Source organism: Panthera tigris, chromosome X (genome assembly GCF_018350195.1).
Source record: "Panthera tigris isolate Pti1 chromosome X, P.tigris_Pti1_mat1.1, whole genome shotgun sequence".
Lineage (NCBI taxonomy): Eukaryota > Metazoa > Chordata > Mammalia > Carnivora > Felidae > Panthera > Panthera tigris.
In genome coordinates, this window is record NC_056677.1 from 6,871,883 (window position 1) to 6,888,267 (window position 16,385).

Sequence of the window (16,385 nt, forward strand, 5' to 3'; positions counted from 1 at the left end):
TGGAAAAGGTTGGATCTTAAAGAAAATGGGAATGGTGTCCATGGGGCGTATTCTGAAGAGTGTGGATCAAAGCAGAGATATGGAAACCGTGAGGCATAAATGGCAGGGGAGGGCCTTTGGCCAAAATGTATGTTGCAGGAACATGCATCCCTGAGGAGTGGCAGGTGGCTTGGGAGGGATGAGAGGGAGCCTGCAAGATCAAGCATGCAGTCTGGCCTTGATCTGGTGGTGGTGGCAGGAGGAGCCAGAAGTTTCTGGGGGACAGGGTCAGGCACATCTACTTTCCATGCTAATGGTGGCTAAAGCATACGCATGTTTGTAAAATGCAGCAAGGGGAGGACAGAAGAAGAGTGGAAATGCCCAGGGTGGCTGATCCTTCCCATGGAATACTTTGCTCACAGTCTGGAAAGGTCACTGCAACGTGGCTTTGCTTTCAGAACGTTAATTTGTGCAAGTCGTGAATAGATTCACTCTCAAATTTGTTGAAATGGGCATTTCCCAATGATTTCAGTAGGGTTTGATTTGTAGGTGTTTTTTTTCCCCAAATGTTTATTTTGAGAGAGAGAGAGAGAGAGAGCATAAATGGGGGAAGGACAGACAGAGAAGGGAAGAGAAGGAATCCCAAGCAGGCTCCACGCCGTCAGCACAGAGCCTGATGCAGGGCCTGAACCCATGAACCATGAGATCATGACCTGAGCTGAAGTCAGGAGTCAGATATTTAACTGACTGAGCTACCCAGGCGCCCCTGACTTGTAGTTTTAAGGAATTTTAATCTTCTACGTCTGCCTAAAGTTGGCTGTCCTTGCAGACAAACACACTACCTTACAGGGTTTTCAGTCAGGGCTGTAGTAAGTGCCTTAGAGCAAGAGGGAAACTTTCTGGGGCAGTGCAGTTGTATTTTGACTTGATTGTGGTGGTGAATACACAACTCTATACATTTACCCAAACCTCCCATCGCTTGAATTTTATGGTGTGTAAACAATACCTTGATAAGATTGTGGTGTGGTCATGGGATCGAGCTCTGAGTCAGACTCTGCACTGAACTTGGAGCCTGCTTAAGATTCTCTCTCTCTCTCTCTCTCTCTCTCTCTCTCTCTCTCTCCCTCTCTCTCTCCCTCCCTCCCTCCCTCCCTCCCTCCCTCCCTCTCCCTCCCTCCTTCCTTCTCTCTCTCTCTCTCTCCCTCCCTTTGCCCCTCCCCCTCTTGCATGCATGTGTGTGTTCTCTGTCTCTCTCTCTCCCAAAATAAAAATAAAAGATAAAATTGTGGTGGGGTGTGGGGAGGAATAGAGGTGGAGATGTTCTATAATGTCAAGACTTCCCAGATCCATAGCTAGATCTCTAGGAATACAAACACGTGTTTTTAAAAACTTAAGTGGCTCGGGAGAAAAGCTTGTACATGTAGGGCACAAGATGTAGGGTAAACCCAAATTCATGTATCACTTGTTCCCTGTGCCCTAATGTTTGCAGCTTTTAAGTTTTTATCAAGAACAGATCATACCTAATAAAAACTTACGCAGCCTAGATGTTCCCGAAACTATTATTGAGGTAAATGAAGTGTCTGCCATAATACGATACTAACCTGATTTTTCCTTCTGACTGCTTCTAATGATTTGCAGCGACAGGTTGCAACATTCACCATGGTTCACCCAAGGATGTTCACAAGAGACCATTGCTCCCACTAATAGCTAAAAAGGAGCCATTGCAGTTATAAAATCATAGCTTTAGAGGAACTCAGCAGGCCCTCCTCTCTGTAAAGTCTCTCCTCTTTTCTCCCTTGGCATTCGCTTCATAGTACTTAGCAAAAGGAGTTAAAATTGTTTAGAAATTAATATCTGCCTTGCCTTTTAGAGCAGGGTTTGACAAACTACAGGCCAAGGCCCAAATCCCCTGGGCCCAGGGTTTGAGAAGCCTTTCTTCGTGGAGAATGAAACATCAAGGCTTTATCCCTCCAAGGCTGGTACCAAGGGGTACTTAATCTCACTGTGTCTTCAGAGGATGATCGTCTGGTTTCGAAAGGACATGCCAAGCCAAGGATTAAAGCTTCAGGCATAGTTTGTAATACTCAGATCAAGTGGTTAGAACAAGGGGAGAGAAGGAATTTGGGAGGGGAGGGTCCCATAAAGCAGAGATTCTCAGCACTGGCTTGACATCCAGATTCCCAGGAGGGCTTTTGCTAAGATAACAGATTTGCAGGCGTACGTGTCCTCATCAGCCCCTACCTCTGCCCCGAGCTGGCTTCTCGTGGAGTAAGTTCGAGGAGAGCTTAGATTTGCATCTCTGTAGCATCATCCCCTACGTTCCTTCAGAATGTTCTTGAGAATTGGAGGGGTGGGTTCAGGAAGCTGCTTTTTTACACATCTTGGAAAGAAATATGGACAGGATAACCTCATGCCTGGGAGGGTCAAAAGCCTCTGACATTGATTACGTTTCCCCTGTTTCCTTTGATAGGCTTCAAACTGGTAATAGCTTCCCATGAGTTGCGGAAGGAGCTGCCAGGGTCTCAGAAGGCAGAGAGAACTTTTTACTGTATCTCTTGTGGTTTGTATTGTGTGTCCTGCTTCAGGTATTTTCTGGTCGGACTTGGGCCGACCCATGCTGAGAGTGGGGTCCTGGCTGGACCAGGGGATCCCAACGCCCATCAGAAGAGACAGCAGGGTGCGCTGGGACTGTGGGGTGACTTGTGGCACACACTCTTGTGTCCTGCGGTTTCAGAAGACTAATCGTGCCCTGCCGGGTCACCTACTTAAAGCCTGCAGACCACAGTGAGTGCAGTCTATAGCCAGCAGTGGAGCAGTGTCATTGGCCAGCCCCACTTCCCCCTGAAATCTTGATTTGATCAGTTCGGCTAGTTCTAAAACCTTGCAGTTCGGATCGGGCTTGCCCACTTTGAACTTTGCACAGAACGTATTTTTAGGAAAGCTGATAACGGAATGCCTGAAGAAAACTTTGCTAACCGAGCACGTGAAAATGTCATCTTTAGTCCATTTGTGCCTGTTTCTTACTGGTCTGGAGCTTTCATTGGCAGAGAGAATTTGCCTGATTTTGGTTCAATCAAAACAAAACAATTCATCGATTTTCAGGGGTGCCTGGGTGGCTGAGTAGGTTAAGTGTTTGTTTGACTTTGACTCAGATCATCAGATCATGATCTCACGGTTCGTGAGTTTGAGCCCCATGTCGGGCTGTCTACTGTCAGCATAGAGCCTGCTTCAGATCCTCTGTCCCCCTCTCTGTGCTTCCCCCTCTCATGTGCCCTCTCGCGCTCTCTCTCTCTCAAAAACAAATGAAATAAACACATTAAAACAAACAAAAATTTCCAAGTGTCACATCTTGGAACCAGGAACAAGTGTCTCTAGCCACAGAAATGAAAGAGGCCTGGAATAGATTCAAAACATGTGTTCTGAACACAGAGTTGGATGCTTGAGGGGCGGTCACAGACTACAGTCTCTAAATCTAAGTATGTTCTGTGATTGGACACTAGTCCTTCAAGAAATCTGTGCTTGTTGTACGTTCTGATTTGGATCCTCTGTGTGTGTGGAATCTCTCTATTAATCTGTTCTCCTCCACTTAACTACAAACGTCTTACCAGTCCCTCTCAATTCAGCTTCATTCCTATTTACCACCCAAATTCCTGCAAGTAAAAAACAAAACCCAAAGGAAGCAAGTCTTTTTATCCATCTGTTAAGATAATGAAGAAGTAACATTCATCTGATTTTCTAAAGTGATTTCTTTCCCCGTGTGGCATTAGAATCACAGAAGAGAGAGCCTCTTTGGGTCTGACGCAGAGGGAATAACTTTAGTGGAGACGTTGCAGTAAAGAGATGACTGGATTGAAAACGATTTCAGCGCCCCTCCCCTCCCAGAAGGTGATTCTGCGAGACACGGAATTGGGACAGGACTCATGGAAACCGCTCTCTCCCTCATCACTAGTGTACCTGTCCATGCATTTGGTAGATGTCGTTTGCATACTTGGAAACTGGGATACGACAGCCAGACAGCCTTTAGCCTCCAGGGGCTCACCATCTGGGAAATCCTGTGGTAGTCTGGCATTTCCAAGGAAAGAGTGGGTGGTGCCATTATCCCTGGGTGTTCATGCTGTTGGAGACGTTTCTAGTCGTTTCCGTCCGTTCATCAGTGAATCGGTCGATTGCCTCTTTCGCTTCCATGCCTTGCCCATCATCGTCACCTTTTCCCACCTTGTTTGGCCCTGAGGGGTGCTGTGTAGACAGAAGACCTTCCTGCGTGTGCTTCACTGAGGCCATGTGTGTGTGCTGGGAGTTCCCTGGGGCACACAAAGATCAGCGGAGACACCAGGGACTCGTTCCGGAGACTTGTACTTGTGGCGTGAGCGTCCCGTGTCTGTCCAGCCACCTGGCTCGTCTGAATGTCCGGTGGCAGTGTTCTTCTAGAGACAGCCTGCCTGGTGGTGTTCCGTGCAGATACAGGGAGAGAAGCTGTGATTTCTAATAAACGGTTCCAGCCTTCGCAAAATCGCCGTCCTCCATACCCGCAGGCAATGGATGTGTGCCACCTAAAACTGTGAATGTCGACCTCCACCGCTTCTGGGAGGCCTGTCTCTGCCTGGAAGGCAGCACTTCCGAGTCCTACCCGGTTGGCCTGTGGAGTCATTTTGTCCCGTGTAGACCTGGCTTTGCCCCATACACTCGCAAGTACTGCTCTTGAACCGTCTCCAGTACGCCAGCCACCCTGTCCGTCGCTGGCGTCAGCGGCGGGCTGGCTTTGTGAACGGTGGGAGTTAACATTTTTCGCAATATTGAAATGAAAGGAGGAAACACCCGAGTGTTGTCTTCCACCGGAAGGTTGTTCTGTCTCTCCCCGTCGTTCACTTGGGCAGTTCCATCCCACGGGATTGTGGCGGTACCATAAGCGCCCCGGAGCAGCTGCCACGGGGATGCCCTTCCCCAGGTGGAGGCCTGGGCGGCCCTGCCTCGCCGTGCCGCGCTGTGGCGTGGCGTGGCGTGGCGTGGGCGGGGGGTACGTGGTACTGCCACAGAGACCTGCGTTCGGGTCTGCTCCGCCACACGGGGCACTCTCCCGTTGGGGGCTCCGCGCAGCATGTGGCCGGTGGGGGCCGCCACATGGATCCCGCCGCGCGGGGGGCTCTGCCGCCTCTGCCTCGCGTGGCTCCCCCCCGCGGTATCCCATGGTGAGGAAATGAGGCTTGGTGACACACTGTCTCTTGCCGATGTCACACAGCTGGTAAATGGTGCTGTGATGGGAAGCGTCTGCCTAGTGAAACCCCAAATGAAATGTGGGCCAGAGCCTCACCATGGCCTCAGACACTGAAGTGCATCAGGAGGAAGAGCCGTGAGCAGGAAATGTGTGTCCAAGTCACAAGTGACCGTGTGTCCCTCTCCTCTCATTGTCCCTCTAAGTACATAGGAAAGGAGGACCCTGTGGTACGCGTCACGTAAGTCATCCGAGAGCTAGAAATGTTTCTCTTTTCCTTGATGGAGACAATGGTTAACCCTACTTGCAAAGCAGTGCTGAATTAATTAGTGATTGCAGAGCAGTCTAAAAATGTTCACTTATGATGGGAATGTTCACCTGCAAAGTTATTTCTCTGAGAACCTGACTGGCTGCATCTCAGAAAATGCAGCCTCGCAGGGCGCCTGGGTGACTCAGCCCGTGAAGCATCCGACTCTTGATTTGGGCTCAGGTCATGATCTCACAGTTTGTGAGTTCGAGCCCTGTGTCAGGCACCGAGCTGACAGTGTGAAGCCTGCTTGGGATTCTCTGTCCCTCCCCAGCTTGCTGTCTTTCTCTCTCTCTCTTTCTCTTTTCTCTTTCTCTCTCTCTCTTTCTCTTTTCTCTTTCTCTCTCTCTCTCTTTTCTCTTTCTCTCTCTCTTTCTCTCTCTCTCTCTCTCAAAGTAAATAAGTAAACTTTAAAAAAAAAAAAGAAAAGAAAAAAGAAAAGAAAAGAAAAAAAAAGAAAAGAAATGGGGTACCTGGGTGGCTCAGTCGGTTAAGCATCCGATTTCGGCTCATGTCATGATCTCACAGTTTGTGAGTTCGAGCCCCACATCCGGCTCTGCGCTGACAGGTCAGAGCCTGGAGGCTGCTTTGGATTCTGTGTCTCCCTCTCTGCCCCTCCCCCACTTGTTCTCTCTCTCTCTCTCTCTCTCTCTCTCTCTCTCTCTCTCTCTCTCTCTCCCCCCCTCTCTCCTCCCCCCCTTCCTCCCTCCCTCCCTCAAGAATAAAAAATAAACATAAAAGAAAGGGGAGGGAGGAAGGGAGGAAGGAAAGCAACACAGCCTTGCTCCTTACCATTGTGCACAGTGACTGAAAGCAGCAGGTGCATTTGTACGTTGATTTTGGGTGACCGTGTGCCATGGTGCATGCAATATTTGCTTGTGAGGCTTCAAGAAGATAGCCTGGTCTCCTGCCCTCCGTGGAGGCACTTATAGGCCAGTGAGGCGAGTGGAGACTGTGAACCACGCAAGCATTGGAGAGTGAGAGCAGTCCTGGGCTACGGGTGACCAGGAGCAGAGGGCCTGTGTGAGACGGAACAGAAACCTGTGGCCCAGAGAGAGGAACCCAGGGCCACAACAGGGCTCATCACGAGCAGAAAGAACCTGGAAATAAAACCGTCACTTCTCGGATCTAGAAAGCACAGTTAGACATGGGGCTGACCGGCCGCATCCCCAAATCAACAACGTAGATTTGAATAATACCAGTGTTGATGGGATTTCCTGGGCATTTGGTGTGTGTGTATGTATGTGTCTGTATATAGTCTTTCTCCTTTTGGACTTCTGGTCATTTCTGCCCCTATCACAGGGTGTCTGGGGTCCTGAGCAGCATTTATGTGGCCTTGGGGCGGGGCGGGGGGTGGGGGTTCCTCTTCAGATGAGGTTTGTTTTGCTTCGCTGCCCTGCCTCGGACCTTTCATGGCAGCAGGCAGAGGAGAAAACAGCCAGGCGCTGGGGGGAGAGAGAATCCCAAGCAGACTGCATGCTATCAGTGCTGGGCCGGACTTGGGTCTCAAACCCACGACCATGAGATCATGAACTCAGCTGAAATCAAGAGTCAGATGCTGACTTGACTAAGCTACCCCGGCACCCGTCAGCTTTTATTTTAAAGTCTATTTATTTATTTTAGGAGAGAGAGAGAGTGCACACCAGCAGGGGAGGGGCAGAGAGAGAATCCAGATGAGGTTTGTTTTGCTTTGCTGCCCTGCCTCAGACCCAGGCGCTGGGCTCCCACCTGCTCAGGGGTTGCAGGTATCCTGGGAGCCTCCTCCTGGAGCAGCCTTCTCCTTGATAACGTGTCATTAGCATGTTCTGCATGGCAGTGAGTGACCTGAGCTGCATATCAATTGCTGGGAGTCTGGAATGCAGCTGCCTTTTAAATGTTCCTTTGTATGGCTTGACTCACTGTTCCAGGCATTCCTAGGAGCTAAATGGTTAGGTGCCTTTGCTGGCAAATCCTTAAGACTTCTTATTTTCTTACTCTGTGTGGATCTTTCTATCACCATTTCTATCACCATTGACTTTATCCTTGAAAATTTTTTAAATTTTTTTTAAATGTTTATTTTTGAGAGAGACAGAGAATGCGAGTGGGTTCGGGGCAGAGAGAGAGAGGGAGACAGAATCGGGAGACACAGGCTCCGGGTTCTGAGCTGTCAGCATAGAGCCCGATGCGGGCTCAAACTCATGAGCCATGAGATCATGACATGAGCTGAAGTTGGACACTCAACCAACTGAGCCACCCAGGAGCCCCTATCCTTGAAAATTTTTTCAACATTTAAAAAGGAAGGGCTCCGAGTGCCTTGGTGGCTCAGTCAGTTAAGCGTCTGATTTCAGCTGAAATCATGATCTCATGGTTTGTGAGTTGGAGCCCCGCGTCGGGGTCTGTGCTGACCTCAGAGCCTGGAACCTGCTTCGGATTCTGTGTCTCCCTCCCTCTCTGCCTCTCCCCTGCTCACTCTCTGTCTCTCAAAAATAAACATCTAAAAAAATCGTTTTTATTAAAAAGTTATTTTGAAAACTTCTAGTTTCTCTTAGTGTGTAGCTAGTATGTATGTTTTTCTTGCATATCTAACTTTCTGAAGCTGGGTTAATATTTTAAACTCTTTTGCTTGGCTGTTTTGTCACCGTGCATCTTCGAAGCCGAGGCCGTGTCTTCAGCGTCTTGAAAGCAGAGACCACACCCGCCCTCTCTCAGGGCCCCTGTGGGACTTGAGCTCTTCGGACTTCTCCCAGATGTGGACGGCTTCCAGCTTCTAGGTGCGGCCGGGGCCAGCCGTGTGTGGCTGTGCTCACGGCAGCACAAGGTGGGGAGCCGCCCCCGTCTGGCTGACGACGGGAAGGGGAGGGACTTGGGCATGGTCAGGGTTCTCCTCCAGAGCATCCGCTGAAGCTGAGGGGCCCTTTCCCAGAGGGACACGCGCCGGGCACTGGACTTTGTCGTGCAGCAGCCTGGCTGGGGTTGGGGCATCCATAACACCCAGGCTGGGCATCACATCCCAGGAGGCAGACTCGCTCCTGGGCCCCAAGGGGGTGCTGGAATGAGGGGGAAAGCCTTACCTAGCTTGTTAGAGGGGGACGTCACTTACGGGCACCGGTGCTCTGTCTTCTGGTTCCCCCCGGCTGCCCTCGTTAGAGTTTGCTTTAACAGCTCTGAGGTGATCTCGTCAATGCCAAATTGCTCTTCCCTGAATGGAACGGTCCTTCAGAGGCTCCTTTTCTTACTGTGTCAGATTGGAAGGAACTGTGCTGGCAAAGCCATGGCAGGCTGCTCTGTCACAGAGTTGAGAGTGCTTAGCCCGTGAGTGAGCGCTGCTTGCAGCGCAGAGAAACGTGCTTGGAGCGTGTGCCTCCGTCCGGGTTTTGCGGAGACCTTCCTGCGTGTGCGTCTGTGCGTACTGAGCACACGCGTATGTGCATCGAATGTGGCGGTAGAGCTGGGAATGGGTAGCAGTATGGAATGATCAGTGAGCCACTGCAGCGCTCAAAGTCTTTGTTTTTGTCTCTTGTTTTAAATTTTATTTGAGAGAGGGGCGCCTGGGTGGCGCAGTCGGTTAAGCGTCCGACTTCAGCTCAGGTCACGATCTCGCAGTCCGTAAGTTCGAGCCCCGCGTCGGGCTCTGGGCTGATGGCTCAGAGCCTGGAGCCTGCTTCTGATTCTGTGTCTCCCTCTCTCTCTGCCCCTCCCCCCTTCATGCTCTTTCTCTCTCTGTCTCAAAAATAAACGTTAAAAAAAAAATTTTTTTTTAAATAAAAAAAAATAAATAAAATTTATTTGAGAGAGAGAGAGAGCATGAGTGGGGGAGGGGGCAGAGGGAGAGAGAGAGAGAGAGAGAGAGAGAGAGAGAGAGAGAGACTCTTAAGCAGACTCCACACTCAGCACAGAGCCCAACGTGGGGCTCGATCCTTTGACCCTGGGATCACGACCTGAGCCAAAATCGAGGGATCAAGGGTGGGACGGTCAACCAACTGAGCCACCCAGGTGCCCCATGTTTTTCTCCTTTTTAATAATATACGACTGATTGGGGTGCATGGGTGGCTCCATCGGTTAAGCGTCCAACGCTTCCTTTTGGGTCGGGTCATGATCTCACGGCTTTGTGAGTTCAAGCCCCACATCACACTCTACGCAGGCAGCATGGAGCCTGCTGGGGATTCTCTGTCTACCTCTCTCTCTACCCCTTCCCTACTCACGCTGCCTCTGTCTCTCTCAAAATAAATAAAACTTTAGGAGAAAAATAATATACTACTGATTTTAAAGGCTTTATTCATAAATTGATTTGAGGCTCATGTTAGAAAGCTCTATGCCTTTTTGTAAATGGCAATTTTCCTAAATAAGCCACATAAAAATACTGTTACATCAAGAAATAAATATTTCTAAATATAGCCATATGAGATTTTTCACCAGTGTTGTTTTCAAAAATGTGTAAAGGGGACTCCTGGGTAGCTCAGTCCATTAAGCATCTGACTTGGGCTCAGGTCGCGATCTCGTGGTTCCCGAGTTGAAGCCCCACGTCAGGCTCCGTGCTGACAGCTCAGAGCCTGGAGCCTGCTTTGGATTCTGTCTCTCTCTCTCTCTCTCTCTCTCTCTCTCTGCCTCTCCCCCACACGCTCTCTGTCTCTGTCTCTCTCTTTTTCTCTCTCTCAAAAGTAAATAAACATTGAAAAAAATTTTTAAGAGGTCTGAACCTTTATAAATAAATAAAGTGTGAATTTTCTTGCCCCACAATGCAACTTGTGTCTGCAAGTACATGTCTGTACCTTAAGTGTGTGCGTGTGATTTTAGTATTTCCCGTCCTGTTACGTGAGGTAGCAACATGCAGCCTCCTGTGTGTGCTTGGACTGGATACCTCGCGTCACGAACGGCGGGGACAGGTGTGGGAAAACGTATCTGGCTTTCATTCCCGAAAATGAGTTAAGAAGGTCATCGAGATCTGGATCTAGTCCGGTTTGGAGAGATGCGGCTTGGCATCGTGCGCTCACTTGTACACTTTCTCCCTGTAGACAAGCAGATGTCCGACGGCCGGCAAGCGGTGCGGCAGGACAGCAGGACTCCCGGACGCCGGCCCAGCTCGGTCAGCCGTCTCCCGCCTGGGGGGCTCCGGAGGTGCCCCCGGAGGCCCGCGGCCGAGCGGGGACCCTCCCTCGAGACTACAGATCCTCGGAGGGCGCGCCCTCGGCCCCGCACACCCGCGGGCAGGAGCCCAGGCCCTTGAGCGCCGCGCCCGTCCCCAAGCAGCCAGCCCCGCGGAGGCCGCCGCCGCCACCGCCGCCCAAGCGTGAGCCCGGGCAGTTGGGGGGCCTGGCCGGCGGCACCCCCAGCGGGCCCCCGCCGTCCCCCGAGGCCCCGGACGCGTGCGCCCCCCGCCCGGCCCTCGGCCAAAGGCCCGAAGACGGCGAGCGCGCGGGGAGGCATGTAGACGGGCACCGGGCCGGGCCTGAGCGCCAAGCCCCGCTCCCTTCCTCGCTGCGGGCCCCGCGCCCAGCCGCCATGGAGACTTCTCGCTCCCCTTCGCCCCAGTTCGCCCCGCAGAAGCTCACGGACAGACCTCCCCTGCTGGTCCAGGACGAGAGTTCCACCAGGTAGGGCCCTGGCCCCGCACCTGCCCTTCCCTGGGCTCCCGCGGGAGGTGTCCCTGGTGTCTTTCCTGGGCGGTGTGGGCGGTGTCTGGACCCCATGGGGGACAACCCACAGCTCCAGGGGCCACGTGGATTTTTAACTTGGGGTCGGGGCGGGGGTGCCCTGTTCTCCAGGAGCAAAGGGGATGTGCCGCAGGTGCGGACTGTCCTCTGTCCCCGTGGTCCAGGCCCAGCGGTGGTGTGTGCCTTCCCTCCGGGCATCTGCCCATGAGGGCTGTGCTTTCCCTGAGCACTTGTCTGGTTGGAGAGTCCGGTGTGCAGTAAGCCTGACGCCTTCAGGAGACTTTGGTGTTTTTCATAATGTCCGGTATTTCCACACGTTTTGTAGGTTTATGTTTCTATTTTTGAGAGAGAGTGTGAGCAGAGGAGGGGCAGAAACAGAGGGGGAGACAGAATCGCAAGCAGGCTCCACGCTGTCACCGCAGAGCCCCAGCCAGGACTCATGCGGGGCTCATGTGGGGCTCACGCGGGGCCTCACACGGTCAAACTGTGAGATCAGACCTGAGCCAAAATCAAGAGTTGGACGCTTCACCGACTGAGCCACCCAGGTGCCCCAACACATTTTTTTTCTGTGTCATATGTGAAAAGCAGGGCTGGTATACACATGTTATAAAGGCAGAGGAAAAACCTGTTCAACTCCATGGCGCTGCTGTTAGAATTTCCGACGTGGACTTGTCTGCCGTGCCCGTGGAGACGTTGATAAATATGGTCAGGCAAGGACCGACCGGTCCCGAACACTGAATGTTTCCCTTTGCCGTCCTCTCAGAGTGCCTTTGAAGAACTGGGAAAGGTCAGAAGTGCAGAATTTTCATCTTGCTCGCTAGGGCCGTGGTTGTCCATCTGGGGGAGGGTGGCTTTGCCCCCGGGGGGGCATTTGGCTGTGTCTGGAGAGGTTTGGGGTGTCGCAGCTGAAGAGCGAGTGTTGCTGCTGGCATCCAGCGGGCAGAGGCCGGGACGCCTCGCATCCTGCAGTGCACAGGTGAGCCCTGCAGCAGGGAATGCTCTGGCCCCGATGTCCCCTGCTGTCAAATACGGTAGCCACAATCACATGTGGCCGTAGGAATGGAAGTTAATGAAAAACAAATTAAATTCTGTGCATCAGCTGCACCACGTGTGGTTAATGGCACACATACCATTTATTTCCATCATCCCAGAAAGTTCTGTTAGACCTTTTTGTTGTAGAGTCTCAAGCCGTTCTCTTTTTTTTAAGTTCATTGATTTATTTTGAGAAAGAGCATGAGCACGGGAGGGGCAGAGAGAGAGTGAGAGACAATCCCAAAGCAGGCTCCACGCTCTCAGCACAGAGCCCAACGCAGGGCTCAGACTCCAGACCCAAGAGATCATGTCCTGAGCAGAAATCAAGAGTCAGATGTTAAGGGGCGCCTGGGTGGCTCAGTCGGTTGAGCGTCCGACTTCGGCTCAGGTCATGATCTCACGGTTCATGGGTTCGAGCCCCACGTCGGGCTCTGTGCTGACAGCTCAGAGTCCAGAGTCTGTTTCACATTCTGTGTCTCCCTCTATCTCTCTCTGCCCCTCCCCCACTCACGCTGTATCTCTCTCTCTGTCTCTCTCTCTCTCTCTCTCTCTCTCAAAAATAAATAAACATTAGGGTGCCTGGGTGGCTCAGTCGGTTAAGCATCCGACTTCGGCTCAGGTCACGATCTCACTGTCTGTGAGTTCGAGCCCCGCGTCGGGCTCTGTGCTGACTGCTCAGAGCCTGGAGCCTGTTTCAGATTCTGTGTCTCCCTCTCTCTCAGACCCTCCCCCGTTCATGCTCTGTCTCTCTCTGTCTCAAAAATAAATAAACGTTAAAAATAAAAAATAAAAAAAATAAATAAACATTAAAAAAAATTTTTTTGAAGAGTCAGATGTTTAACCAACTGAGCCACCCAGGCGCCCCTGTTCTTTTCTTTCCACCTTGAAAATAACTCAGCAGAGAGGACACCACTGATCGCATCCTGTATCTCCGCAAGTGTGGCCTCGTAACCACAGCTTCATCTGGGGGCCACGTCTGTGCTCTGTGTCATGCAGACTGTGGGCACCACTGAGATAACCTGTCAGTGGGAGGCAGCGTTGTCCGTTCTGAAGGGAAGAAGAAGCAATAACGTGGTCTGTGTGGCGGGCCAAGTGTGCGACACTGTTCCAGGCGAGCTGGCCTGGGCCCCTCAGGCCGCCCGCTTCTCGGGAGCTGGTCTGAGCTCCGCGGGCTCCTCGGAGAAACAGCCATGTGTTCCCACAGTGCTCGTGACCTGCGTCGGCTCAGGACGTAGGGAGTGGGTTTCATTTTTTTCTTGCCTGAAGCCAGTGTTGATTTTCTCATTCTGTCTTTTCCAGGAGCTTGAGAGGGATTTCAGTAAACAGGGACAGTGCCTATTGAAGATACTGGGGGGTGATGGGTACCCACATTATTTAGTGTTCCCACCCATCGTGTCTTTTGGGTCGGAAAAGGTTGCCTGTGCACCATGTCCCCTGCTGTATGAGTGCTCGCAGAGGGCCCGAATCCGGGTCAGTGTCTATACCCAGACCCACATGTGTACACTTTGTTCTTAGGAAGCTCAGTGAGGCACATGGTGGCCGTGCCACCTCCAAGAGCTGCTACCCAGAAATTCGCTCACAGTGCACTGAATTAGTCACCGTCCCCACGGTGTGCCCCGTCGGTCAATCCTGGTATGAGAGCGTGCGATCCCAGTGACCTGCAGGCTGAACAAGAAACCAGGGAGGCACGGTCAGCTACCGATGGGTCAGCAGGGGAAGGGTCAGGGTCCCCCTGTGTCAGGGCTTCCTGAGCTGCCGGTCATTTAGGCTCAGCTCAGAGATACTGTTCTTGGGGCGCCTGAGTGGTTCAGTCAGTTAAGCATCCAACTAAGCGTCTCACAGTGCGTGAGTTCGAGCCCCACGTCGGGCTCTGCATTGATGGCGTGGAGCCTGCTTGGATCGATCCTCTATCCCCTTCTCTCTGCCCTCCCCCACTCTCAAAAATGAATAAACGTTTAAAAATTTAAAAGAAAGGGGTGCCTCGGTGGGGCAGTCAGTTAAGCGTCCAACTTCAGCCTCGGGTCATGATCTCACGGTCCCTGAGTTCGAGCCCCACGTCGGGCTCTGTGCTGACAGCTCAGAACCTGGAGCCTGCTTCCGATTCTGTGTCTCCCTCTGTCTCTGCCCCTCCCCCACGTATGCTCTGTCTGTCTCTCTCAACGATAAATAAACATTAACAAAAATAATTTTAGAAATAAAAATGTAAAAGAAATTGCCCTGCTCTCTGCTGACTTGGATCTCTTGAGCAGAGCTGCTCGCCTCATCTCCCTCCATGTCCGGCCTCTCCCTCCTTCCAGCTACCCCTTGACCATGAGTGTGCACGCGCTCCTGCCTGCTGGGGCGCCAGCCAGGGTGCAGGGCAGGCTCCCACCTTCACGCGCTGTTGAGCCTTCCCTGTGTACCAGGCCCTGAGCCCCCAGCAGGAGTGCGGAGAGAGGAGAGGAAGCATTCCTAGCCTCTGAGGGATTTCAGAATGGGCATTCCTACCAAAACAAATGCTTCAACTCGTGTGCTAACACTAGGTAGCTGACTTTTTTACGTATTTGTTTTTCCAACGTTTGTTCATTTTTGAGAGAGAGGAAAGTGTGAGTGGGAAAGGGACAGAGAGAGGGGGAGACACAGAATCGGAAGCAGACTCTAGGCTCCAAGGTGTCAGCACAGAGCCCGACACGGGGCTCGAACCCACGAGCCGTGAGATCATAACCTGAGCCGAAATCGGACGCTCAGCCGGCTGAGCCACCCAGGTGCCCCTAGGTGGCTTACTTTTAAATCTTTAACAGTCGTCTGGGGATTTTTTGCTTAAACTTCAAACGATCCTCTGCTCCCCCATCTGCCCCTACCCCACTTGCACTTTCTTTTTCAAAAATAAACATTAAAAGAAAAAAAACATAGGCAATCTTTCTAGAAGTCTCCCGGCGGCCCCAGAACCACGCAGGCACCCGTGGGTATGTACTGGCCCTGCTTGGAGAGGCAGCGAGGGAAGGCTTTAATGATAACTGTGAAAGGAAGCCTGTTGCAGGTCCCCCGACAAAGGAGAATGTCACCGAGCAGGGCCTGTTAATGTTTGCACTATTATCCGCATGAAAACGCGTGTTAAACCACCCTCCTCTCAGTCAGCAAGCCCAGGGATACACCCCCGGCTCCCCTAGGGGTGTGGGTGATTTTGAAAATGGAAAAGGTGTCCAGACGCTCAGGGTCAGGAACGCAGGCCTCCTCGACCTCCATTCCCCGTCCTGGGTCTGTGATCACGGAGGCTCCTTCCAGCTCAGTGGCCAAAGGTCTTTGAGCCTGGGTTCCCCAGCCGGAAGAGCAGGTGAGGGACCAGCGGGTTTCTCTCCTGGGTAGGCGTCGACGGCAGGGCTCACTTTGCGTTTTCAGCACACGGCTCTTCTCTTTCCAGAATCGAGCGGGTGATTGACAACAATACCACTGTGAAGATGGTGCCCATCAAGATTGTGCACTCGGAGAGCCGGCCTGAGAAGGAGAGCCGCCAGGGCCTGGCCCGCGCCACCGAGCTGCCCACACTGCCCAGCGGGCTGGAGAAAGACCACATCAAGACCCTCAGCACCTCGGAGCAGTTCTACTCCCGCTTCTGCGTGTACAGCCGCCAGGGCGCCGAGCCCCCGCCCCAGCCCCCCGAAGCCCCCGCGCCCACTGCCAAGGACAGCGGGGCCTCTCCGTCCGGGCTCAGCTACGTGAAGACCAAGGAGAGGACAGCCGAAGACCTGAAGTCAGAAGAGCTGGCCCGGGAGATCGTGGGCAAGGAGAAGTCTCTGGCCGACATCCTGGACCCCAGCGTGAAGATCAGAACCACCATGGACCTGATGGAGGGGATCTTCCCCAAAGACGAGCACCTGCTGGAAGAAGCCCAGCAGCGGAGAAAGCTGCTCCCCAAAGTCCCCTCTCCTGGGACCACGGACGAGAAGTGAGTAAGCGCCGCCTTCAGGGGCGCGGTGTGGCCGCTTGGTGCTCTGCTCCCTCTTAGCATCTGGTTCGCTCCAGGGGGCAAGTGCCTTCTCCGTGTGTCTGTTTTCATGATTGCTTCTGGGGGGCAGGTTTCCGAAAGTACTGCCCAGTGCTTACTTAGCACGTTTTGGCCGTCCGGGGACCCTCCCAAAAGAAGCGCTAAGGCCCGTGGCTGGGGATGACGACTCTGAGGCCTGGCAAAGATGTGAGGATAGCGCAGCTCCTGCGATGCCCGCAGGCGCCTCTCAGAAGACAGCGCTTC

The 16,385-nt window shown here is 52.5% G+C and overlaps 1 protein-coding gene across 6 annotated transcripts in view; it reads left to right on the forward strand.

Annotated features, from left to right (window-relative positions):
* SHROOM2 (shroom family member 2) overlaps window positions 1-16,385 on the forward strand; it is a 157,442-nt gene that overhangs the window by 127,219 nt on the left and 13,838 nt on the right. For all 6 annotated transcript variants that reach the window (XM_042974107.1, XM_042974108.1, XM_042974109.1 and 3 more), the window contains 2 exons: window positions 10,487-11,065; window positions 15,558-16,082. In XM_042974107.1, coding sequence (XP_042830041.1) covers window positions 10,487-11,065; window positions 15,558-16,082 — 1,104 coding nt within the window. The remainder of the gene's footprint in view (window positions 1-10,486; window positions 11,066-15,557; window positions 16,083-16,385) is intronic.